The 27,552-nt window shown below is 40.5% G+C and overlaps 1 protein-coding gene across 1 annotated transcript in view; it reads left to right on the forward strand.

The window, feature by feature from the left end:
• The window catches only part of LOC126481386 (uncharacterized protein C6orf132 homolog), a 305,702-nt gene extending 278,912 nt beyond the window's left edge, over positions 1–26,790 (forward strand). The window contains exons 7-8 of the mRNA XM_050105108.1: positions 13,730–13,994; positions 23,607–26,790. Of these exons, the coding sequence (XP_049961065.1) occupies positions 13,730–13,994; positions 23,607–23,934 (593 nt within the window). The 3' untranslated portion in view covers positions 23,935–26,790. The remainder of the gene's footprint in view (positions 1–13,729; positions 13,995–23,606) is intronic.
• The last annotated feature ends 762 nt before the right edge of the window (positions 26,791–27,552 follow it).

Here is a 27,552-nt window from a genome sequence, read left to right on the forward strand (position 1 = left end):
ACTCAGCTACACAATCATGAGTCCGGTGTCAACATGGATGATCTGGCACTCAACCACTGATAGTGGGAGTCCAGATGGAATACCCAGAACTAAAAACACCAGTGTGTATTGAGAATAACAGAGCCCATGGAGAAGACCGTTAAACACCATTCAAGAGAAGATTTCTACTGCCATCCTTCAAACACATTCACTGGATATAATTAATAATCTTGAGGAGGCTAAACGAAAAATGAGATTCAGATCTCTCGAAATGTAGATTTTGTGTCGCTTCTCCTATATATCTTCACCAGGAGACTGCCACAAAATTATAGCAAACACTAAGAATAACTACTATCTAAAAAACTGTAAGTCACAAGTTATTTGCATTTCAATTTAGTTCTTCCCGTGTTTTCTCTATTTGTCTCAACTTTATCTGTCGCGCTTGGAATAGTAAATAAGTGACAAAACATGCGTGATTGAGCTGCCTCTTTGCAGCGTTTACTCATCACGGCTTTTGTTTTTTTTCTCTTCATAATTGCTAGTTGCAAGGATAATGAATATGATTAAATTTCGTTCTGGGTCTCCCGCTGATTATTCAAATCGATTTTAGGCTACCGACACCCATTAAAGCATTTAACATGTAAATTTGGTTGCTTCCTCATATTTATAAAGGAGCAACTTCAAATAATAACCTATTATTAGGTTATGCACCACCGATTCTGTCCTTTTGTTTGAGAATTACCACATGTCCGTATTTCTGTCAGCTGTCTCATTCCATCGCAAGGACACACTGAATTAGCAAATTTATTTAATTACTGTAAATATTTTCAGCACTTCGATGTGTAAAGCATTTACTTAGAATTCGTATGACTATTTCGAACCCGAGATGGGAATGCAGTGTTTCTTCCCTATTGTTCAATCTGTACGTCGAAGAAGCAATGGTGGCAATAAAAGATTAGTTCGACAGTTGGATTAAAATTCAAGATGAAGGAATAATAACGATAAATTTCACCTATGACCTTACTGTCTTTAGTGAAAGGACCTTTGAGTGGATTGGGCAGTCTATTCAGTCTATACAGCCAAAGACTAAGCCGCAGATAAACGAATGCAGAGATGGAACTAACGATTAACTAAACTAAGACTGTAGGCTACGAAGTAGATGGAGTTAAGGATTCTGCTATCTTGAAAGCAAAAAGCACTTGGCGGACGAAGCAAACATCAGACGAGTATAGTCAAAGACGGCAGTATCCGCCAAAAGAACTCCACTAGATCAAGCATGAGCTTTAACTTGAAGAAGAAATGGCCGAGAATGTGCATTTAGAGTGCAGATCAGTACGAAAGTGTTTCATTGACAGTGGGGGAACAGGAAAGGAAAAGAATCGAAGCATTTGAGATGCGGTGATGTAGATGGGTGTTGAAAGATGTCCAGCAAGTAATTGAGGTCATGGTCAGCATGTCGCCAACGTCAGAAACGGTGCATATTAGTCTGACATCAGAATGATGCTAGGGTTTCTTCCTCCCAAGACAAGTAACTTTGTCTTCTCCTAAAGCATATGCCACAAAGCTAATATTCACATAGTAAACTTAAATTGCAACTAACATGCAGTACTGCGGAGGTGACTGAAATGGAAGTACCCAGTTCTGCAAATGGCAAACAGAGTTTTCTTTAGCACAGAAACGAAGAGAAACGTTATACACTGAAGAGCAAACAAACTGGCACATCGGCCTAATGTCGAGTAGGGCCCCCGCGAGCATGCAGAACTGAGGCAACACGACGTGGCATGGTCTCGACTAATGTCTGGAGTAGTGCTGGAGGAACTAACACCATGAATCTTGCATGGCTGTTCATAAATCCGTAAGAGTGCGAGGCGATGGAGGTCTCTTCTGACCAGCACGTTGCAAGGGATCTCAGATACGCTCAATAATGTTCATGTCTGGGAAGTTTGGTGGCCAGTGGAAGTGTATAAACTAAGAAGAGTGTTCCTGGAGTCAGTCTGTAGCAATTATGAACGTATGGGGTGTCGCGTTGTCCTGCTGGAATTTCCCAAGTCCACAATGGACATGAATGGATGTAGGTGATCAGGCAGGATGCTTACGTATGTGCCACCTGTCAGTGTCATATTTAGACGGATCAAGGGTCCCGTATCACTTCACACGCTCGAGACCATTACAGAGCCGCCACCAGCTTGAACAGTCCCCTACGGACATGAAGGGTCCACGGATTCATGAGACTGTCTGCATACCCGTACACGCCCATCTCCTAGATATAATTAGAAACGAGACTCGTACGGCCAAGCAATATGTTTCCAGTCATCAACAGTCCAATGCCGGTGTTAGCGGGCGCAGGTGAAGCGTAAACCTTGTGTCGTGCAGTCATCAAGCGTACACTAGTGGGTCTTCATCTCCGAAAGCCCATATCGATGTTGTTTCGTAGAATGGTTTGCACGCTGACCCTTGTTGATGGCCTAGCTCTGAAACGTGCAGCAATTTGCGGAAGGGTTGTACTTCCGTCACGTTCAACGATTATCTTTACGTCGTTGTTGGTCCCCTCCTTGCAGGATCATTTTCCGGCCGCAGCGATGTCGGAGATTTGATGTTTTACCGGATTCCTGATACTCACGGTACACTCGTTAAGTGGTCGTACTGGAAAATACCCACCTCATCACTACCTCGGAGGTGCTGTGTCCCATCGCTCGTGCGCCGACTGTAACACCACGTTCTAACTCAATCTTGATAACGTGCCATTGTAGCAGCAGTAACTGATCTAACAACTGCTTGTTGTCTTGTATAGCCGTTGTCGACCACAGCACCATATTGTTCCTGTTAACATGTCTGTGTATTTAAGTACTCATGCCTATACCAGTTCCATTGACGCTTCACTGTAATAGCGTGTAGTTTATTGACGCTAGACTGTGTTTAATTTGCTACGTTAAAATGTAATCTTACCTGTATGGTTAAGCCACAGGTTGTTGAAAGGAACCATATGCAACGAACCGAATTCCCTTCCTTCCATATACTCACAAAAGGCTCCACACCCTCCTACTCTCTCATATTTATGCATAAAAGAAACAGTGCACGTTTTCATTGCGCTCCAGAGCACGAAACAGTAGCAGTTCAGCCACAGCTCTTCTCCAACGAGAAAATACTACAAAGGAGACTATAGTAGCTGGCACAACTTGCCCCATAGGCCCTCATAAACACGGCTCGATATACGTGGGACTATTTGCTTAATGGACAATGCAGTTTAAATGGAATTTATGCATAAATAACGTTACATTTATACATGTTTTTGTTGGTAATCTGGCTCATGTACTGTGCATCATCAGTCTCTTTTCCATTTAACAAAATGGAGGTTCTGATGAGTTCGTGTACGCGTAATGTGCCAGTAGCACTAGAGTGGGAAGGCCGACACAGCACCCAGAATTAATACCAGGGGTCTGTGCCCGAACGAAGCCCTGGCGTTACTTTTGTGCGTCTGATCACAGAGCTCCAATTAATTACTTGGAGCAAAAAACCGATGGCAGCAATTACGCGTTTATTAAGAGAGCAGTGATTAATTGGTACTACCTACACGTCAGTCTGGCTCAGCCGTCCATTTTTCCTCTGTGGGAACAGAGGATGTTCTAGAAATAAACATCTGAGATAGACGTGCTGCACGTAGGCACTTAGCATGTTTTTCCGGAACGTAACATGATTGTAAATTGCTAAGTACTACAAACAGTACAAACAATTAAAATACTTTAAATGTTTTCCAATTCTCATCGCTCTTGAGCGAAACCTGTGTAATTTAATAATTTTGTTCTATTTAACTTACCAGTACTGAACCGTCACTTCCTCTCTCATTGTCGCAACACTATACTGTAGTCTTCTGACTTAGGGACTCGTAGCACGCTAGGGTTAACGCAGTAACGCTTAAAATTCTTTTGGGTGATTCGTTATTTGATTTACATATTTACGATAATGATTGTATGCTTACATGTAATTACGAGTATATATTTATGTTGAGGATTTAATTAAATGAGTTACTTTGTCCTTGGGAAATACTGTGAGATGCAACAGTTCCACGGAATGAGAACTGGCTGGGATCACATATTTCAAACATGTAATTTTATATTATTTGAGCAGTTTATCGATTATGGACCACGACAACCTTAATTTAGTTTCTGGTGCCTGTTAATTTTCCTTTGACCCACCTACCTTTCATCAATTCGCCCTGTCTAGCATGACGTTTACCTGCTTCGTTCTCACCAGATGACCGTTCCCTACCTTGGAAAGTCCAAAAAGTGACAACGACTTTCCTGAAGGACTCTTGGTGCTACTCGTCTCTTAGATTTAACGTAACAGTGCTCTATCATGAAAGAGTTTCTGAATCGAAGACGCTTCCAGTCCTCTTGACGTTGCCCATGTGTTTTACATAATGTCAGAAGTGAACTCTGTGTGTAGGTCTTGTACTGGAACAATCTTAGTAAATTTTATTTCGAATTACACATCCTGTTTACGTAATTTGAGTCAAAAATATTGTGCGTGGTATATCTACACTTACGTTCTACTTCAGCAAACATTATTATCAACACCCTGATATTTGATTCTGCTTCGCTAACCTATAGTGGTATTGGAACGCCATAGCTGTGTCACTAAAATAACAGTTATAGAAAATTATCTCTGAAAGGAGGCATTTTGTTGAAAGACAAGTCAGTTATCCTTTTTTGTTTATAAGTTAAAAGCGGTATGTTTCACGTTTAATTATCTGAAAAATGGTCCAATTCTGCCGAAATCGGTCGTAACAGTTAATGAAACGTGATCTAGACTGCTTATTGCTTTATGAAGAAATTATTTATGTAATTTTCTCGACGAAGTCAAAAGAAGAGGAAATTTCTAATGGGAGAAGGAAGATATTAAACAGAAGGTGAGAGTTACGATCACACGAAAATATTAACATGATAGAATGTTCAGAATTAAAGAAAACTGTTTGGAAATGTCTCCGAGCATATATGAAAAGATTCAAAATCATTTGGTACGAGACCCAATCGAAACCTACAATATTGTAGTGAAACCAAAGCAGAAATTTACGTTTGTTGAATATTACATCTCTTCAGTTAGATTGGCATTTACTAATAACAAAGAGATAAACTGTAGAAACTTAAATGAGTGTATAAACAAAGAAATGATTCAGAAATGTAATAACAGATGAGACGAATAAACCACTTCGTGGAATGAAGAGAAGGAAGATCCTAGAGATAATGGTATTTCAATACAAATGACTCAAAACGGAAAAAATTAATACACAAGTAACGTGAAAAATATCTACATAAAATGTCTGCGAAGAAATATATTTCCCTGAACTCGACCATCATTCCAGTTCATAAGAAGGGAGACAGAGCCATTTGTTTTTATTATTATAATTTTTTCTATCAGCCTACTCTCCATGACATATTAAATTTTAACTTACATTATCACCAAAAACACACAAAAAATAGATTTTAAACATGAAAGGAGCTAGCTGGCTTCAGAAGTTAGTATAGTCCAGTGGCCCACGAATGGACTTACAGAATTACAGAATGTGAAAGAACTACCATTTCACCTGGTATTCGTAGATTAGGAGTATGCTATCGATATGATTTCAGCAGAATCTCTACTAACAACCACTGGAGGAATAAAACATTAACTCTGTCTGTGCTAGTGTACTGAAGAATATGAAGTAGATGATGTAACTCCACTTTGCCTCTTCAGGATGATATTAACCAAGTTAGTGATTGAAACAGGCGTGAAGCAAGGAGATTCCATAGCAGCAACACCATTCTCAGCAGTCTTCGAGGAACTGTTCAGACCCCTAAGCTTAAAAAAAACGCATGCTAATTTTGTACATCTCAGTGTTTGGGCGATGATTTTGTACTGTTTGCCACTAGGATAAAGTTAAGAAACAAATTGAGGAATTAAATAAAGCAAGCTAAGCGGAAATATGTACAATAAACACACGGGGAAAAAAGAATGGGATTTAATAATATTGAAGTTCCAGTCGTGTGTGTGTGTGTGTGTGTGTGTGTGTGTGTGTGTGTGTGTGTGTGAGTGGATGTCATCAGTCTTCTGATTGGTTTGATGTGGGCCTCAAGGAATTCCTTTCTGTGGTTCCATACTCTTTATCTCAGTGTAGCAGTTTCTCTCTATGTCCACAATTACTTGTTGGATGTGTTCCAACCTCCGTTTTCCCCTACAGTTTTTACTCTGCAGAGGTTCATCTATTGCAGGGGTTACCAAACTTTTCCTCTGAAGGAACACTTTGAGAATACTGGTAACTTGATGGAACACTTTACTCTGATGGTTAAGAGAATTTTTAAAAAACGAGGAAAACTTGTTCTACTCATCGATTACTTCAATTTCAAATCATAACTAAAACACAGGAATCATAATAAAATTAGAACAAATACAATTAGTACCGTCAGGATGTCGAAAAAAGCGCCTCGATATTAATAGTTTTCAGCGGACCACCTTGTATTTACTTCCTGAGTAACAAAGTGTTACGCGGAACACAGGCTGGAAAAAACGGCATTGGTATCATAGAAATTATTCCCTGATGTTCGACACATGTCATATCATCCTGTCCCTCGTTTTTTTTATGTGTTAGTTATTTGCCGATTCTTCACCTAATTTTTTATATCTTCCTACAGCACTTCGCTATTGCTTCTATTCTCTTCTATTCTGGTATTCCTACAGTCCGTGTTTCTCTTCCAGATAATGCTACGCTCGAGACCCACATTCTCAGAAACTTTTTCATCCAATGAGGGTCAATATTTGATGCCAGAAGACTACTTTTGACCTTAAGAGCTCTCTTTGATCCTCCTAGTCCGCATCTTATGTCCTCCTTGCTTCTTCTGTCAAATGTTATTTCGCGACCATTGTAGCAGAATTCCTTCTCCCCGTGTATTTTGTGGTCTCTAATTTCGATGGTCAGTTGCTCACGATACTGACTTCTCCTGCTTCTCATTACTTTCGTCTATCTTCAGTTTACCTTCAGGTCAACTCAGTGCTCGGTAGACTGTTCATTCCATTCTGTATGACCTGTAGTTTCTCCTCGCTTTCACTGTTGAAAGCAGTGTGAGCAGTAAAGTTTACCACTGAAATTCTTTCACCTGTAATTTATAATTACTACTCCTTCTACTCTAAGTGCTAATTTATGAAATAAAACAGAAAATTAATCGGCTACTAACTTTGTACTATCCCTTTACAGTATACTGCTACTTCGATGACAGGTGATCTTTACTACAGTTCTTACATACAGAAAACGCTGCCATCAGTTCTTTATTATTCTCTTTGGGTCTGTTCAATAATAATTAGCTGCACTGGTAAACAACTTCACGGTTCCTTTTCAGTGTTTCGTGGTTCCCCATGCTAATAAGACCGATATACAAACACACACTCACACATTCATCCTACACAGCGTGGCACAAATACAAAATGACGAAGTCCAGTAATATTATTCACGTGGGTAAACGATGTAGTTAGTCTCGAGTACTGGACAGTGCATTTATTTAAATTTAAATAGAGCCACAACAAGTCATTGTTATTGTGCAGATTCCCTAATATGACATTACATACTTTTAATCCGTTCTGAATCTTTTGAAGCTTTACATAAAAACTTGAGCACTGTTAATTTTATTTGCACTGAAACTATATGTTAAGTAACTGTGAGAATATTACTGTGGTTAAGTACACAGACTTCATGTAATCATCATGTGGATTTATTCTAGCAGCTACTGAATTGTCAGTTTTATTTAACCTTTGTTATGTAGTTTGTTCTTTAAATAACTGTGTACATATTTCAACTGTATCTCTAGTGAATTTCGACCTGTATTTTCATTTTCACACCGCTCAGTATTTATGATGTCTTATCTCCAGAACAATGTGTCGTCCAGTGATGTGTCGCGAATACAGTTCCTAGTAAAGTAGTAAGAAATTAAAACCTCATGCCTGAGGCGGCAGTTTTATTGCATAAACAGCGAAAATACTGAAAACGTCAAACATTTCTCCTTTCATGATTTTTGCGAAGCTTGTCAGTGAGAATAAGTTTCGTAAAGGTTTGTTGCAGGTCAGCAAGTTCTCTCATTCTCAAATACTGCATTAATGAAGTCTGCGTACACATACGTCGCGAGCTACTCTTCTTTCTCACCCCTACCCTCAGCCCTTTGATTAGTAGGTTTTTCTTACCCCAGCAGCGATACTTTCCAGACACTAAGAGGTAAGTATATCATGTTTGATTGAAATCGGTCCATTGGTTTAGGAGGAGATATGGAACAAACTTACATACATACATACACATTTTTATAATCTCTATAGATTTCTCCTACTTTCCTGATAATTTCAAATATCTCGAAACATTACAATGCTTTTAGAAATCCTGTGAACGTGTCTTGTGTTTTCTTAAGTGTTGTATCCATTATCCAGCGCAACGTCAGATTTGCCTCTCTGGTGCCTCCTGAAGCCAAACTGATCCTCACCTAAGAGATCCCCTGCTGTCTGTTATTGTGAATATTATTCGTGTCAACAAAGGTGCAAGAGCTGAGCGGTAAGCCTCGCAAATAAATTCCCTAGATATCTCTGGAATTATGTGGACGATATTTTTTGGGGAATTCTGATGGTATGTCTCCAGTCTTGTAGATTATGCACACCAGGTTTAACAGTCATTTGGGTGACACTTACTCAATTTTCGACACTCCAAAGAAATTTTTTCAGCGCATTCTACCTTATTTAATTGAAAGTAGGCCAAGGCTCTGCCTATGCCACTGGATCTTTGGTCTGTTACGTCTTCCAAATAAACTCCTATTTTTTTCTTTCATTTCAGAAGATAGTTCCTGCCACTCGTAAATACCTTCACTCTATTGTTTCCTTTCCACCTATCCGCTACCTAATATACGTTTAGCGGTGGAATTCCTCCTGCAGTGTTTTGCTTTTCATTTCAACTATGATTGGTTTAACATTTCAATGCGTTGAACAGTTTATAATTTATTTTACGATTTCTTTACATTTTTCGTGCAGGCAGTTCTCCGTAGCTTCCCAGCAGTTCCTATTTATTTCGATCCTAATGGATTATACTGCTGCGTTCCCTATTTTCCTGATCATATTTTTACTTCCATCATTTGCGCATCAACTGAAGTATTTGTTATGTTACACAAGATTTCTACCCAGTGACCTTCTTGCACCTACGTTTCTCTGACCAACGTATGTGACTGGCCTTTTTACATATGTCAGTTCCTCTTCAAGCGAACTTCCTGCTACGGTATTCATTATCGCAGTATCTACAGCCACTGAGAACTTCAAACGCTTGTCTTTATTCCTCAGAACTTCAGGATCCACATATTTATACCTGTATTCTCTCTGATGATTAATTTAAATTCACTTAAATTCAACCAACCCATCAAAATTACTGAATTGTGGTCTGGGTCTACATCTTCTCTTGGGTGTGCCTTACAATCAAGTATCTGATTGTGATATCTCTGCCCCACTGTAGCGTATTCTGGTTCGTATCTTTTCGTGTCTTCAGGCCTTTTCTAGTATACTTTTTGTTCATGTGCTTTCTGAACAGGTTGTACGTTATTATCAGCTGATGTTCACTGCTGACGTCTGCTGTTCTCCTCTCATTCTTACTACCAAAGTCATGTTCTCCGATAACACTGTAATCAGTTTTTTCCCATTTCACTGCATTCCTATCTCCCCTGATGATTAGGTTATCTCCTTTTACGTACTCAGCCTCCCGTTCAGTGTCATCATATACTGTCTCTGCCCCTTCCCCTTCTGCTTGTGATGTCGGCAGCTATACCCGAATTATTGTTGTTGGCGTTGATTTGCTGTCGGTTCTGACGATAACGATCCTGTTTCTGAACTGTTCACAGTAACTTTATCACGACTGTACCTTCTCATTCGTAACGGATACTACTTTTGTAATATCGTCTTCTGCTCTTACTGATATCACCGTATTTATCCTTATCCCCTTTCCATCTTACATCACTGACTCTCACTGTATTTGTCTAGACTGACCCCTGGCATTTTCCTATTCATAGTTTCTATGTTCCCAAGCACATTCGGACCTTTGACTTTCCACACTCCGACTCGTTACAGTCCTACTGGAGGTTAATAAGTGACGCAAGAAAACATGCAGGAGTATTCATTGATGCATATGGCTCAAGAAATGTAATGCATGAGTCCGGCGAGACCTTTATCAAGTTGTGGACGTGAAACGGCTGATAATGGTAAATTATGGATTGGTAAATAACTGCTTGCATTTATATAGCCCAAGTTCGCTAATTTTGTCCTCCAAAAAAGATGTAAACATAATGTCAGTTACAAAAATAACTGTAAGCAATGGAGATTTCAGAACCACTGCAATGATTGTCATATACTCTCTGTACGTCATTAAAAATGCAGCAAACGTAGTACTTTCCTATGAATTTGGCAAGAAAATCCAATTGTGATGTTATGTTTCATTGATATCGATATACCGTTAAGGGTGCTCTGGTTTCAGTTTATCTACGAGAGGCTTATCGAATTTCTACTATCCGTCTGAAAAATAGCATAACAGAAACGTACAACATACAACTATCTCCAACAGCAGCGAGAAGAATGGGCAACAAATGTCGTGCACGCTGTCAGTCTGCCTAATTACTGAAATCAGAGATTAGTATTCTTGAGAGAGTCTTATTACTTGTAGTGCACCTCTGGAATGAGTAGACCCCTTTCGTTTATTTGGACATTGGTGAAAATCTAGCACTCTGTCATCTGATACTCGTAAAATATTACCTCACATTTCTCAACTTACCTCACACGCCCCCTCCTTCTTTCCATCTACCTGACTGAAAACAAGGAATTTTTGTTTTATGAATAATTTCTTTGCTAATCTAGTTAAACACTATACGTTACAGCACATGAGGTCACTAGTGGTCGTACCATAGTTTGAAGGCGTTCAACTCGGTGGTACCTGATTCAGATCTTGAAATTGTAAGAAATTTTCTTCTTCAAAATTAGAAAGAACAACAAATATGGAGAAGTGAAATTCCCTTGTCGTGACATTCCGCGTCGTATCTGAGGATAAATTGCAGATCTCTGCACTGTGCCATGTGGAGTAAGGACGTAACACTATTGAGGTCAGATAAAGATGTTGATCAGCTGTGCAATTAGAGAGGTTGGTAGCAGTGTTTTTAATAACTCTCTTTAATTATTGATATCTCCTAACTGCACGCAATATAGTTTTCTGTTGCTAGGATCTAACACCATGCAACATTGAAGAGGACATTTGTTATCTTCATTGTGTGTTAGCTCTCGGTATCTCCCAGATGTCTCCCATCTGACCATTAGTTAACTAGTGTTAGTGTGTCTTTGTCAAATCAGTCAGCTTTATAAACTTCTGTTCATTTCTGTTTTCTTTTTCTTCCTTCACAGTTTGGTAATTTTCGCTATTGTTTCTCGGATGAGTTAACTTCTTCTCGGGATTTAATCGCAGACAAGTTTTTCTGCTAGAGTATTACTAAACCCATTAGTCAACAACCTTATGTTAGGAGAAAATAACAATATGTCAATAGTCTGACGTTACTATAATTCCATGTATCCATCGCTATCCTGTTATGATATTCAGCAGATGTCTTGTGTACACTATATTGTAATTTTGTGATGATGTCTGGAAAGATAGAAGAGAGAAGGTAGAGGGTGCTTTAATACCTGGCGAAATAAATGCATAAACTATTTTTTTTTCGTTTTACTCGTAATTACTTGGTCAGCATTTAATGATAGTTCGACCTATATTGGCTGGTATGCTGCCTGCTTTTAGAATCCAAAATAACTGAAACATTAATAAACTGAATATTTTATAAACAAAGTATCATTTCCAGTCGAACAAGAAACAGATATTGATAAATGTGACAAGTGAAATCTGTGTCAATTCTAGAGCTTAAATATGAGGTTGCCAACTTTGGGCAAATGTGTTAATGTGATGAATGTTTAAAGATAAATATGTAAAAGCTTTATGGCTGAAGTAGCAAAATCATAACTAGATCGTACAATGATATAACTCTGTACATACTTTTAGTGGTATTTGTGGAAGGTGTCTGCAAAGTGGTTAGCGAATACAGATAGACAGTACATAAATAATAAATTATAACGTTGTGCTTGATGCTAAAGTTTTACCAAATAAACAACGAACATTTACACTGCGTTCAACTGTTTTATTTTAATTTCTTTGAGGGGCTGTAAGCAAGAAAAGTTTGGAGAAAATTTGAAATTTTATTTAAAGTTTTTTGGAAGTCATTAAGCACCATCATTATTAAACGCTAAATGAATGTAGGTAATTTGCGGCCAGCCGTTTGCACTTCAAGACACATACACAGATACTAAATTTAACACTTGACTTCTTGTGTTAAACATTTAACGTAAGATTATGCTTCCTAATGTATGAATTATGACAGTATTTAAAATTTTTGAATACGGACCATAAATGTATGAAATATTGAAAATCATACTGTGGTTGCGTCTGCAAGCTGATAGATACGTAATTTGCTACAAAACAGGATGAATGTTTCAGCTATTTAATTTAGCTACATGGATTGTTGAAAACAAGTTAAAAATTTGTGTCCTATTAGAGTTAACATACAACTTAAGACTTCGATTCAACAAGCAGATGTGACTGAAGCTTCAACAGTAACAATAGTTCGGATAATGGAGGAACATGTTGAAAAGGGTGACAAGTGTTTTCTTTTTTCTTCGACCAGTCCTTTGTTCTTTCTCCTTACTCATGTGCTCCTCCTTACACACCGCTTTATTTTTCTAAATCTGAGGTATCGTTTCTGTAGAATATTTGTGACTTCCTCACTGCTCACGTATGGACCTTGCAATACCAGATTGATTACGATACTTGAGTTCGATGCCAACACTTAAAATATTATCAATATCGTGATAATATTGCAACAAAGATTTCTATACCGATGGTATGGCAAGATACTGATAACTTTTCTGTGTTTTTAAGATATTATTGAAAAGAAAAGTATTTATTTAGCATGTAAGGTGAACTATGGAAAATATGCTATCATTACTTGCTCGTATACTTGAGAATAAAATTAAATACATACGGAAGTTCTAAAGGGCAAACAATTGCAGTCAAATATAAGAATTTAGTCGTTGCCAAACCTTTCATGATACACATACTTCGCATTACGGATTTTTTTTTTTTTGTAAAACAGATGCGCTGACTTAGAGCTATGTATCAAAGATAAGGCTAAATAGGAAGATTTGCATGAAACAACGTAGGCATAAAATCGTTAGCAGTAAAGGAAGCACAAACTAAAATGTTGGGCTTAACGTAAACTTCATATTACACAAATTTCCGGAGACTACAAGCTAAACTGTTATTCTAATTAGAACTTATGTGTAGTTGACCTACTCTGTTTCTGACACGAAGCCTAGGAAAACAAATTTCATTGTTGGGTGGCTGTAGCTTCAAATTTTGAGAAAAGACACAGTGATGATGTTTCTTGTTAGCCAAAGGAACTCTTCCATCATCTCTGTATTCCAGGGAAAATGATCTTCATGTTTTCCTATTGTTCTAAGAACTTCATTATCTTGTCTCACACCGTTCGATACTTACATTATTGAAAATCTGGTACTTCTTTCTATACTGTGAAATTATCCAGCATTTGAGGTCGATACAAGTATCTTAAATACACTTAACTCGTGTCTTTATTATCGGAATATTCTCATGTGCATTTGATTGCAGTGTCGACGGAGCGCGGAGAGTCTGACCTGGAGAGCGAAATTCCGGTGTCGGAGGACGACTTCGCTGAGGACGAGTTGAGCCTGGGCGAGGTCGGTCCACGCCGCCACCACCACCCGCATGGTGCCCACCAGCACCAGCACCAGCACCACCCCGCCCAGGGCCACCACGGGCGCGTTCCGCCCCCACCTCCCCCGCACAGGCGGGCGCCGCCGCCTCCACACCCGGCTCTCGCCGCTGGCGTGCCACCAGTGCCCTTCCACAACAGGTCTCTTCTTTCTCTTTATCTCCCCTATTTCCTTTTACTCCTGGTTCCGCATTACTTTTCGTAACTGGTATACATAGGGTGCACCTTCAAATACCACGTGCAAAATTTTCATTTTCTCTCGCTCACTACAGCCAAAGTATTACCCCTGAAAAAAAATTAAAATTAACAGGACATTTTTTTGTAGGAAAATTAATTTAGCCGAATTTTGTACTGGGATACATTTTCACATTTTCACTAGAGGTCGTAGTTTCAAAATTATTAAAGAAAACGCGATTATTTTGATAACTAAAAAACTGGGGCATCCAGCGAAAATACACTCTAATAAAACATTTAACTATATTAAGTTTCCTACAAAAAGTTCCTGTTCATTTTTTCTGTAGGGCTGACAGTTTCCATGTAGCGAACGAGAGAATATGAAAATCTTGCATGTGGTGTTTGAAGGTATTGCGAGTTGCATAAAATCTAACAATTTGGGCAACTGACTCACACTGTACATGGAACGGCACAATCTCGAGTATTCAAGCAGCAACTATTTTCAGTAGTTAAGGCAAGTATTTTTTAAATGGATCTTGTACTATAATCACCTGATGTGGAAATCTATAAGGTTCATTCAGACGAAACCCGGTCACTAGCGTACAGTAACAACAATTTTACTAACTCAAATATGTAGTTAGTTATACACAGCACACATACTCTAAAATAATCGCCAGAACCGTTGGTACATTTATCCCACTGCGACAGTAGTCAGTCGATTCCATGCTTGAAGAAGCTACCCAGACACACACTTCGTCGTCCGTTGCAAATCGATGTCCACGAATAGCTTGTATTAGAAGTCCAGACACATGAAAGTCACACGGTAAAAGGTCGGGACTGTACGGTGCATGTTCCAACGTTTCCTACCGAAAATCCGGCAATGTCGTCTTCACCGCATCGGACGTGTGTTGGCGGGCATTATCATGCAGGAGGATGATGCCTTTGGACAACATGCGTCTGCGTTTAGAAATGATGGCTCGTCTAAGGTTCTGCAAAGTGGCTTGATGCCGCTGGGCATTGATGGTGGTCCCCCGTTCCAGGAACTCGACAAGCAGTGGGCCCTTGTCGTCAATACAGGACATCATGACCTTACCAGAACTGATGTGCACAGCCTTTGATTTCTTTGGAGGTGGTAAAGTGGCATGTTTCCATCGCTTGCTCTGACGCTTGCTTTCCGGTTCAAAATGGTGACACCTGTGACAATACGCGACGGAACGCCGTATTCCTCCTCCTGATAACGTGCAGATGACTCAAAGACAGCCCCATTCGTGTATTGCGCTGTTCTGCTGTCAGCTGGTTGGGTACACAACTGAGCACAGATTTTTCTGAAAGTTCCGGTTTTCACGCATTATGATATGGGCGATGCCCACGCTAATACCCAATTACCGATGGATCTCGTCCACGGTGATTCTGCGGTTGTCCAAGACTAAAGCATTCACTATGGCAACCATTTCCGGTGCGATGAGACGATGAGGCTGCCCATGACGAGCATCATTTTCCAGAGACTCGCGCCCCTCAAGGAAACGTTTGCGACATTCCAAAACACTTGAACGAACCAGACTGTACTCACCGTACACAAGGCTCAACCGTTTCTAAATTTCACGGCCTGCAACTCCCTCCGCCGCCAAAAATCGAATCACACCTCGTTGTTCCTGCTTACTCGCCTGCATGTTCGGTAATGGACGATAACTTGTGGGACCACGTTTTCTTTGGCGTGGAACCACAATGGCGCTATGAAACATGAAACGGTGCGCACGCGTCAGTCTCTCTACCAATAGATGGCGACACCATACCCGCAGTTACGTGGTGCCACCTTCCGAGTAAGGTAAAGGTAGTCGCACTGACCAGGTTTCATTTGAATGAACCTCATATATAATTGCTACCAGTTCCGGTGGTCGCTAATCATCACCTGGAAAAGGAAGCTTTGGAGTGAGAGTAACTGGATACGTTCATGGTTTTCCGTCCCACTGGATACAACACCAAAAGCATAAACTGTGTAACAGAACACAAAATATGAAATTTTAACATTTTTCAAAAGATCCGTTGCGTCCCTAAAGTAATAATCCAACTCTTCCAACCCCAGCGTAATTATAAACTGTTGTTACAGTGCCGCTGTTAGATGCCCGAATCATGATCATAATTACAAAACTTCCTGCGTCTGGTGGTCGTTAGTAACGATAGAAGCTGACAGCAGTAACCAGATATTTGATAGCAGCTGACGGTGGTGCAAAAGAATTTTTGTTAACTATTGAAAATACTTCTCTTTACAGTCTTAAGAGTTATAGCCGTTTTCCGCGTTGCACCTAACGTAAAACTGCGTATTGGTAGAGCTTTCCGTACCGACTTTAAATTCATGGAATATTCGTTTCTTCAGAGCTACAAGCTACTCATTGCATGACACATTTTTAGAAAAAACTATTCATCATCAAATGGCTGCACTGCATTTAGTGACCTATAGAATCTATACAGTGTGTGCTACCAACGCCTACTAATACAGCTGGTTTTAATGTAAGATCAGCTTTGCGGAGAACAAGTGCTAAAGGTGACCCATTCTATCGAAACATTCATCATTGTGCTGGAGAGCTCCCACACTGCAATAATAAGTATTTGTATTCGTGACGCAGTTTTTGCCGTTTGGGAAACGCAAGCTTTTGAAAATAACTAACATTTTTATTGATAACGCGGTACAATAAATCAACAACTGATCAATAAATCCAGTGAAATCCATCCGTTGACAAGCAACGTTTTGGAAACCGCTATTTGCAAGAAACAATAACATATTTGAAAAATATGTCCCAAATTGGTTGCTTTTATTGAACATATTACACCATAACATCAGATAACCCTCAAACTATCACTTACTGACAAAATTATTGTTAGTCATTTCAACAGAGAAATAAGACTAGTTCACAAAATTTTGGTGTTTTATAGAGCAGTAATGTTGTTTACTGACAGTTCTAATACAGGAGACCTGGTATGTACTGATTGAAGTGATAATGGAAGCGCCGGCCGCGGTGGTCGTGCGGTTCTAGGCGCTCCAGTCCGGAGCCGCGCTGCTGCTACGGTCGCAGGTTCGAATCCTGCCTCGGGCATGGATGTGTGTGATGTCCTTAGGTTAGTTAGGTTTAAGTAGTTCTAAGTTCTAGGGGACTGATGACCACAGCAGTTGAGTCCCATAGTGCTGAGGGCCATTTGAACCATTTTTTTGATAATGGAAGTGGTGAACTACTGCACTCACTGTGTAAAATGAGTCTATTTCATTCCCTTCATCATCTGCAGTCCAATCATTTCCATTCACGTCAGTATGTATTACACACTCCGCCATAAACTTAACAGCTTGAAGACGCCACTGGGCTATGGCTAAAAATAAAGTGCCTCTGATCTGTATCGAATGAACCTTCTGGATATGCAGATTGCCCCTCCGTCTCAGACGTGATGCGTCAGACTGTACGCAGTGGAAACGATTTGTAAATCAATGGCTCTGACAGAGATGTGGGTGTGGTCCTTGCCAAAATCAACAGTAATGAATGGCAAAAGGGAAACAAAACGTTGATTTATAAGTGAAACATTTACTTTTTCAAGCCAATGGAGATAAGAGAAAATTGGGACACAAGTTTCTTACGATTAATGTAATTAAAAACAGTTACTGAGAAACAGAGTCCGCGGAGAATGGGTAGAGAAAAGAACGTGGTAACTAACCCACATGCCATCGAAATAAATCAGACGCACGAGTCAGCATCGGAAATAACAACTGCGTCGATCATTGTGGTGTGAAGGAAAGCACATGCACGAACTCAAGTACCTGAATCATGAGCGAGTCATCGAAAGCAACGTAATTCCTCACAAGGTACTACCAATATCTCATCACTCTCATTGCGCATACCCCAAGACAATCTGAACTTAAAGTAATACTGCGTTACGAGGTGGTGGACTGCGACCTGAGTAGTCGCAGAAACCGAAGTCTCGAGCAGGAGCGCCAGCGAAAGAGTATGCTAGAGGCCACGCAAAGACGTCCCCTGAAGACACGGTGTCTCATGCAGAAGTCTACAGGAGTGGACTTCGTGACCTGCTTTGAAGTCTCAGTGGAACCCTGAATGAGAAGTGCCTTAAAAAACGACGCTCCTCCGAGCTCTGCATGGAGAAGCCACCAAAACAGTGAATTTTTTTTAATGGCAAAGTTCATCAGCCGTGCTTCCAATGCTTCGAATGCCACGTAACAAACTGTGCCGTCTCTCCTGTGAACAGTGTGTTTACTCCTAGGCCATCTCTAATTTGTTCAAGTGACACAAATTACTAACAGTTTTGTGGTAGAGTCCCACTCTCGAAACAAGTTGTATCACGGACCAGTGCGAGCAATTGTACGCTTCCTTTTCTTGGAAAACTGTGGCCGATCTCCCATTCTGTCTACTTTTCTAGGCACCGTCAGTCATCATTTGTCCAAGTCCCACTGGCTTTTTCGAAAATGGGGCAAACAGTCCGCGAGTTTTGCACTTCCAAGACCTGTCAAGACGTTATCTGCCCATCTAGTCCACCCGCACCCTATGATTTTATGAGCAACAGTGCGGTGTCGGTCGTGGTCGGAGAATACCCTTAGGGTACACAAAACCAAATTCTGGTACCCACCAGAATAAGGGACCACCTCAAATGTTGAGGCAAATTAATTGAAAACAGATACACTTTCAAACGGCTGCCGCATCACTCACATAGCTATATTAACAAAGGTATCTATGTTTCATCCATGAATGGAAACAAATGAACACTATAACAAATACATTTATTGACTTTGAACATGAACTTTACCCAGTGACAAAGAACCATTATTGCCAGATCGGGGAATACAGTTCAAAGTATAACCTTGGCAAAGGTAGGAAGGGGAGATAAAACACACACGTTAATAACTCGCGGACACGGCCAGCCCCTTCCCAGGTTGTTCATTAGATATAGGAAGTTCACGGGAAAATAGGAGCGAACATCAATACACTGACAAAAATGCGCACTGAAAGCAAAAAAACGGATGCGTGACTTTGTGGAATCGCCTGCATAGGAGAGTGAGTTACATTCGTTTCTAAAAGGCTTCTGCGGACGCGTAGATGTGTCGTCTTACAAATCGCTCTGTGCGTAAATAAACAGGCTTGCGGCAGCAACTGCTAGAAGAAAATGATTTCGGCCTTCCTTTAGTACTTAGAGGTGAAGTGCAGACGTTTTCCCTGCGGTACCAAGTCTCGGCCCATCAGTCACCTCTACTGCCGAAAGCTAAACGAAATGCTTACTCTACAACCAGAAGTGTGTTCTCCAAGACCCGTCTGAAACTCGTCTATGTTGGTTCCCAACTGTCAATCGCCGCCCGGTGAACGCGTAGATTATGATATCCGAAGAATGAAAAATGCGTAACAGCGTTAAACGATCTCCTATCCTTCTGTATTTCATTACGCCTCAGCCAGTCACATGCGGGTGAGGACCTAGAGCCAGGAAATTCCTCACACTCCGTGCCAAATGAAAAGCTCTGCACGTAGGCACAGTGCAAAAACACGAACAGTTTTGTAAAAGAGAGCGTGGAAGCTTAAACTGGACCACTTCGAGACATCATAACGAACACTCACAAGCCTCGAGAGAAAAGAAACCAAACTTACCTAGAGATCGCGTATCTGCCTAAAACGTCTTTTGCGAAGAAATCCACGTTTTCCTTCAAGAATGGAATGTATGTTCCCTATCCCTTCTGCAGAACTTGCTGGGAAATGAGAAGTCCAAATTTGCCAATTTTAAAGCGGAAGATTCTTCTTAACAGAGACTATAATTCTCGTACATTCATTGTGAGCTTCCCAGTCGTTAGAACGACAGCCAACTGCATAAGAAAGACAGAAAAGAGAAAAACAGACATTGGCGATGATAATCTAGACCTACAGTTACAGAGCATAATCCCGAACGACTTCTTGATCAAGGAAATTGGAGTATCAACGTCTTAAATTTATTATTAAAGAGTGTCAACGGGAAATGGCCACGTCACACATCATCGAGCCAGCTAGCAGTAGAGGGGTGAATTTGGTTGAATAGGCCACAGTGTAGAGAAACGCAGAGGTCTGCTGCAGTTCCGTCTATTCATTCCACAGTCCTGCACGCTATTTTGTGTGGACTGACTGCCAGACACCTGTCCCGTTTCAGTGAAAACGTCATCCTGTTCTACCAATTTGGTGCCCAGGGCACAATGGTGGGTGATGAATGGAATGGTGGCTGACCGCTGGGCCTCAGCGCAGTGGATGGGTGGAGCTCCATGTGGCCATGGACGCCTTTTGCAACTCGAGGAAGTCCCTAGGGGGTCTCCATCCCCCTGCTAACAGGGCGCGAGTTGTTACGATGGTTTGGCGAGCCTCTGCAAATTTGCCGGGCTAGTACAACAGTTAATCGGAATTACATTATTAGACAGATGTTATGACCTTTCCAATTATTTGTGTCGCATTTGAAAATAAACTCTTGCATCACTTGAGCAAGGAAAAGAAAAAAACTCTGATTGATAATGGATGAGAGAATAATAGTAATACAGTGTGTTTGAGAAATAACTCCCTGGTTTCAATGTGTCTAAAATCTGTACAAAGTGACATACACTATTTTCGTTGCGGTGCTTGATTCATCAACTCTCCAAGTTTGTATCCCCTGCGGTTGGCAGGTCTGCGTGACCTTGAGACGGCACCAAGTGCGGTTTTTTTCCTCTGTTCCCTCAGTTAAGTCGAGGCGTGCGTGCAATGCAGTGCAGAGCAGCTCAGCAACAATGAGTACTCTGCAACAGACAGCACAGTGTGTTATTTGGTTTTGAGAACTGAGTCAGTAGTAACAGTGCAACTTAATTTTATACATCAATATGGTGGTTAACCAACTACAGCAAAAACTATCTTTAATTGATTAAGTCTTTCAAGGAAACCAGTAGTGTTTTACAAGCAAAATCACCAGGCAGACCGAGAACTTCTGAAGATGTTGTTGAACAGATCCGTGTTTCGTGTGTCTGGAGCCCGAAGAAGTCATTCTCCAGACGTAGTACACAATTAGGAGTGCCTAAAGTGCGTGTAGCTGTTGACACTCGCTTTCCAGGAAGGTGGATAGGCAGGGCTGGCCCAATACCTTGGCCACCACGAAATCCAGACTGAAGGACTGCTTCTTTTGGGGCGACATAAAAATGTTGTGTACAGTGAAAAGATCAGAGACATCAATCATTTGCAGGAAAGAATCGTCGCGGCGGTTGGGACAGTTACACCCGAGATGCTGGTGAATACGTGGCGAGAAGTGGAATATCGTCTTGATGTATGCAGGGCAACAAATGGATCCCACATTGACGTCTACTAGCATTAAACAAAACCTGGAGGAATTCTCTTTCATGATATGTACTATTTGATTTAATCTTTCTTTCTTCTTCTTCTTCTTCTTCTTCTTCTTCTTCGTGGATGGATGACTTAGGACGACGCGTAATCAACATTTGTTGGCCTTCCTTTTCGCCCAGTATTCCTTCATAAGCAACGAATGGGCTAGCTTTCGTTACGTAGACCACGTATCTCGGTTACTTTTTTCTCTTCTCCCTCGAAACTCCGTGTGTTAGTGATTTTTCTGAATTCATTTCTGTCACGTAGATTTGGAGAACCTAATTCTCTCAGGTCTTTTATGTCTGTTAGTACGAGTTCGGTCTTGTAGTTTGTTCTTTAAAAATGTATGGATTTGGTGCGTTAACCTGTTTGAGTCCATTCTTTCTTAATGCCCCATGAATTGGATTCTTCTCATGGGCATTGTGTCTGTTGTTTTGGAGCTATTTTTTATGTATTTCTGCATTGTGTTTTGGATAATACACACCATCTTTAGTTCTTGGACCTAGGATTTTCGTCGTTATTTTACGTTCTTTCACATCTAATCCCTCTTTTAGTGTTCTGTATTGAAGGTTTAGTGTCTCAGATGCGTAGAGAACTTCGGGTTTAATTGCTGTTGTGTAGTGTCGTATTTTGCAGTTACACGAGAGACTCTTTTTGTTGTAAATGTTTTTTGTTAACTGAAACGCAGTCTCCATTTTCTTGACTCTTGATCTCACAGATTTCTTTTCATTACAATTTTCCACTCACCTAAATATTTAAATTCTTTTACAATTTTCCATTCACAAAAATATTTAGGTGGCTCGGTGGCCGTGCGGTTCTAGGCTCTGCAGTCCGGAACCGCTGGACTGCTACGGTCGCAGGTTCGAATCCTGCCTCGGGCATGGATGTGTGTGAGGTCCTTCGGTTAGTTAGGTTTAAGTTGTTCTAAGTTCTAGGGGACTGATGACCTAAGTCCTATAGTGCTCAGAGCCATTTGAACCATTTTTGAACGAAAATATTTAAATTATTTTATTCGAGAGATGTAGGTGTTACCAATTTCGAGATCAGAAGGTGCATCTTTGATGTCAGTCATAAATTTTGTTTTTTCAAATGAAATTTGTAATCCTGTTTGTGCTGCCTGCTCTTGTAATAATTCTAGCTGTTTCTGTGCTTCGGTAATGTCTTGTGCGATCAGTTCCATGTCATCAGCAAATGATAAACAGTCTAATTCCATGCTCTTACGTCTTTGTCCCAGTCTGTGTGCTGGTGCATCTGCTTTTCTCCGTTCTCTAACTACTTTTTGAAGAGCACAATTGAAGAGCACTGGGGACAGTTTCCCCATTAAATTTAGACGTAAAACTACGGAGTTCTTTTTCAAACACCCTGTATAATGGACTGGCTCCCGTGTGACGTGTGTCGCACTGACTAGACGAGTGTCTAGCAAAAAAACCTGTACGAAACTGTTGAAACGTCCCCTTAGAAAAATTTAATGAATTACTGTGCTGATAAAATTCTTACGCTATTTGATTTTCAAACAGCTGAGCAAAACTGAACGCACTCAGACATTTCGGTCTTTACCTGTTCTGATCAACACTAAACTGACACACAATATTTTCAGCGCAACGCAGTCTGACTTTCAATAATCCCTACAAAAGAATGGCCCTGACTAACACTAACCTATACCTCTCACAAATCACTTACCTCACAAAAATCTTCGTTACTCGAACTACTGCAATACAGCGAGCGCCACTACTGCCAGCTAAATAAATGATTCAAACTACTGAAGGCACTAACTACTGATAGGCATAGTTAGCAAATGAAAGATTTTGATAGAGAACAAACAATGTATGTCATAACATATATAATGTCAGTTCATGACATCCAGTCTAACAAATTTACTGTCTCTGATGGACACACGTCCAGATCATCCGCTCTCAAAACTGCGCCATTTCTCTCCCCACACCCACCACTGCTGGCGGCTCACCTCCAACTGCGCAACGCTACGCGCTGTTAACAACCAGCTGCCAAACACTACAATAGCAAACAACAATGCAAAGCAGCCACAGACTGCACACAGCACAGCCAGTGATTTTCATACAGAGCGCTACGTGGCGTTACCAACATAAAAACCTAAACAGCCTACTTACACTGTTAGCGACTGTGTGCTTCAACACAGAGCTGCTCTCCTCAAGATTATGTGGCGCTTGCATTATAGATAATGCCGGTGACTGACAGGTGTGTTTGTTGCGTGCAGGCCGGAGCACAGGCGCCACGGAGGAGGCGGCGGGGGCGGCGGCGGTGGCGGCAGCGGCGCGGGCAGCGACTTCCACGAGGGCCTGCTGGTGGACGCGCTGCTGCAGCACCAGCAGCCGCTGACGCTGTCGGCGAGCCAGCACTACGCGTCCGCTCCCTGCTACCGCCTGGCCAAGCCGCCGCCGGAGGGCGCTCTCGCCGAGACCAGCTTCTCCACGTTCCGACCCCAGCACGCCACCAGCCACGACTCCGACTCTGGCTACAGCCACAACACGTCCAGCGGTCACCACGGACCCCGCAGCGCCACCGGAAGCCTCAAGATGTCCTAGGAGCGCCCGCCACCGCTGCCCTCTGCCGCTTCTAGAGGGAAGCACAGTGGCCGTGGCGACCGATACCCGATATCGCTTCGATACGGACGACTGATCGACACGGGGCTCTTCGTGTCCCTCGACTTATGGACTTCATTAAGAAGCAGTTTCGGGAGAACTAATACTCAGATCCCTTCTCTGGTTGTTACGTCAATTGTCAAGATGATTGTACGAACTTCGCCAGTCTAGTGATACCTGTACATCGTCTGCTACCAAGCAATTGCAGGAGCACCAGCGTCTTTCGATGTTTCTGCGTCGATAATTTATCACAGTGAAACTTCTGTGTCATTAAATGAAATAAAACTTCCGCAATAATCTCTTTTGTATTACGAACGTACAGCCCGCACACATTTCAAGATAACGTATATTTCAAGAAAACGTATAACAATATTCTGCCTTAATAATGGATCATTTATTAATCATTATACTCTGTTTTATCAGTCGATTATTTTTTAAAATCCTAAAAACGTTAATTGTCTGAGTGCTACTATTTGGTGGCTCATTGCTTCACGTCTACTGTTCCGTGTAAGAGTATGAAGGAATGTCGTTACATGTACCTTTGGAACTTGTCCCCACAGTGCAGATCTGTGGTAAACGTGAGACTCTCGATGAAATTCCAGTTACCTAGTGTCCAACGATACGTGTTACATCAAAAAAAAATTTACTTTATTTCATATCTTACAGAGCAGTGCCCATCGGTCTAAAATTATAATATCCAAGGAGTTTAATGATTCTAAAGAGAGTACTCGTTTAAGTGTACACCGAATGTTTGATGCACTTTCATATGACAAGACCAATGAAAATCGCTATTACTAAACAATAACTTTTATTACTTTGTTTTTAATGCGTTAGATTCTGACACGGGCACTGAACCTTTGCAGCTATGTTCAAAGTTTTACTAAAATAATTCTTGAAAATATCGACCACAATTAGAAACTCCAGAAATATCGTTTTAAGTTTTACACCCATAAAAAAGACATGGCTTTCTAGTCACTAGCTGTGTGATATAACTTACTACTTTGATTAAGCTGAGAGCATCCTTAATTTGTTCGCTGGGAATCACAATTTCTACCACATTTACGTTAATTAATAAAAACAGGTGCAATGTGTGTTCTACACTCAAAAGCTACATAAGCCTTCACAGCACGGATCCATCAGTCAGAAACGTTTGGGGTATTGAGTCTATCACTGTAACACTGTAAGACATTGTTAAGTTTATCCTGGTTCCTCCACATCATAGGTGGACAGCTGTTATGTAACGCTATGTAAGTTTATGTGTGTGTTAACGCGAAAGTGTCATTGTTTGACCTCTAAATGCGAACGATCTTAGATTTACTCACTTTCACAGATATAACTTCCTGTGTACTGGCAACAGCTATCATAACTGTTACTGCGCCAATACAAACATAACATATTCCAGACACCGAAATTGTGTCGTCCAAGTTCAACAAGGACAAGCTGAAGTACTCAATTTTAACAGTCTGGATGCATTGCCTGTGTTTCACATATCTGAGTATGTATAACGACTACAAAATCGGCCAAGTGATCTGCGGTTACTGGCACAATATTGTTTAAGCAATTGTCTCTTGTACCTAGTATTCATAAGTGTCTCACTGCCAAATACACAGTTACATGTGTTGTTGCCATTCAACTAACGACTATGTACCAAGAATTAGTTGCTTTGCGCGAGGTGTTTTACCCTTGTGGAATATGATTTCTTATGTTGCCTGTAAATATATGGGAAACGTAAGTTTAGACATTATTAGGTAACAAACCGAGTGCACAATTTCGAAGTGAGACAGATATATCAAATCGCATTTGTGTCTTTTTTTTTTTTTTTTCTTCAAGAGAGACTTTATCCAGATATTTGAAAAAACTCTATAACGTAACGTCTTACTTTCTTTCCTTCTTCCAGTTTCAAATAGTTAGCAGCTAAGTTACGCTTTGGTTGCATACCTTTGCGTAGCAAAATCTCAACAGTCTAAAATAGAAAGGGAGTAGTAAACACTGGAACTCTGACACTACCTCACGGCTAGAACGTTTCTCACACTAGCTCGGTCTTTTAGTTGCCATTGTGCAGACATGGGCTTGCTTCTGTTTCTTCAGTAATGCTGGCTTTCCAGAAATTAAATTGTCTCTTATTATGTGGTTTCAAGTTCTGTGGGGACCAGAATCTCTCCTTTAAAACGGGTGACAATTAATGAGACAGGTGATAACCTTCAATCCGAACAAACTGCGTATTCTATAAAAGCATACAGTTTATCCCAATGGTATTCCGTTACAAAAGAATCCACAGTAAACCTCAAGAATAAATTAGTGTAGAAAAGCTTTGTTATAGTTTTGACACAAACATTTAAGTGCAGTTAGATTCAATGAACTTACCTGTTTCTTCTCGAGCTTATCATGTTATAGCAATACGAACTGTATCATTAGGCCGCATGTAAGGGATATAGAGTATTACATAAGTATTAAATAAGCTCTGCAGTAATTGTAATTTGTGGAAAGAAAGAAAGAATTTCAAAATTTAATTTTTGGATATGATGCGTTAAAATGAAATTGATATTTTGGTATTTCGATATTTCACCCAAATTTAAGAAAGCGTCATACGTATTAAAGCATTTAGTTGAATATCTTCGTATACATGTACAGACACAATTTATCCCCGTATAGAGAATGTTTGTTAAGCTACATACGATATTATGCTAGTCAAAGATATGTATTTTGGTATGTGGTGTTTGTAAAGGTAAAGACCAAGGCTGACTGAGTGACTGCGAAATAAAGAAACTGTTCTTGATATGCCAGTTCTTTCTCATGCAATATTTGTAAAATGTGTTTTTCTGTTTCTCTGTGGCAAATTTTCACATATTATTTACATTAAATACTATTTGATAGTTGTTATGCGTAAAATGAGTGTACGATCTTCGAAGTTCACAGAATGTCTTCGAAAATACTCAAGACTGACCTCATGAAACAATGTTGGTCTAAAGTTACTGCAGAGTCAGTACCGACACCTCATTCTCTGCTGCAAGGTAAAAGGGTATTTCGCGTGATTCAAACGGCAGCTATTACTTTGCTATATCAGCTCAAGATTTAATATGTGAGCCTTTGTGTGTTGCGAACGCACTTTTTCTCATCAGGAACAGCCAGTCAATACATAAATAGAATTTTTGTGGAGCCAATTCACTACACAGAGTTGTAGTTTCAAAGTAAGATATTCTGTGCAGCTACTCAACAGTTATCTAAACTTACGCTGCAATGGACCATTGGTAAGTGTGATTCTTGTGATGACTGCACATTTACAAAATAAAACCCAACTGTACAAGATGCCTGGCATTGTGTCAAACCCATATCGTATATTGAAACTTTACACTGAACCATCTAGAAGTGTATGCATTAATATGGGCCATTTAATTCCTGTTTACTTTCAACGTGAAGTTTCAGTTGTTTATTAATGATGGTGTTTTCATTTTATTTTACCTCATGTTATTGCGTGGAGTATCCTATATTAGGTGACTCTGCACTGATTCATCTTGCCTCATTGTTTTCAGGTATATCAAGCGCTATTAGCCAACCAGTATA

Source organism: Schistocerca serialis, chromosome 5, assembly GCF_023864345.2.
Source record: "Schistocerca serialis cubense isolate TAMUIC-IGC-003099 chromosome 5, iqSchSeri2.2, whole genome shotgun sequence".
Taxonomy (NCBI): domain Eukaryota; kingdom Metazoa; phylum Arthropoda; class Insecta; order Orthoptera; family Acrididae; genus Schistocerca; species Schistocerca serialis.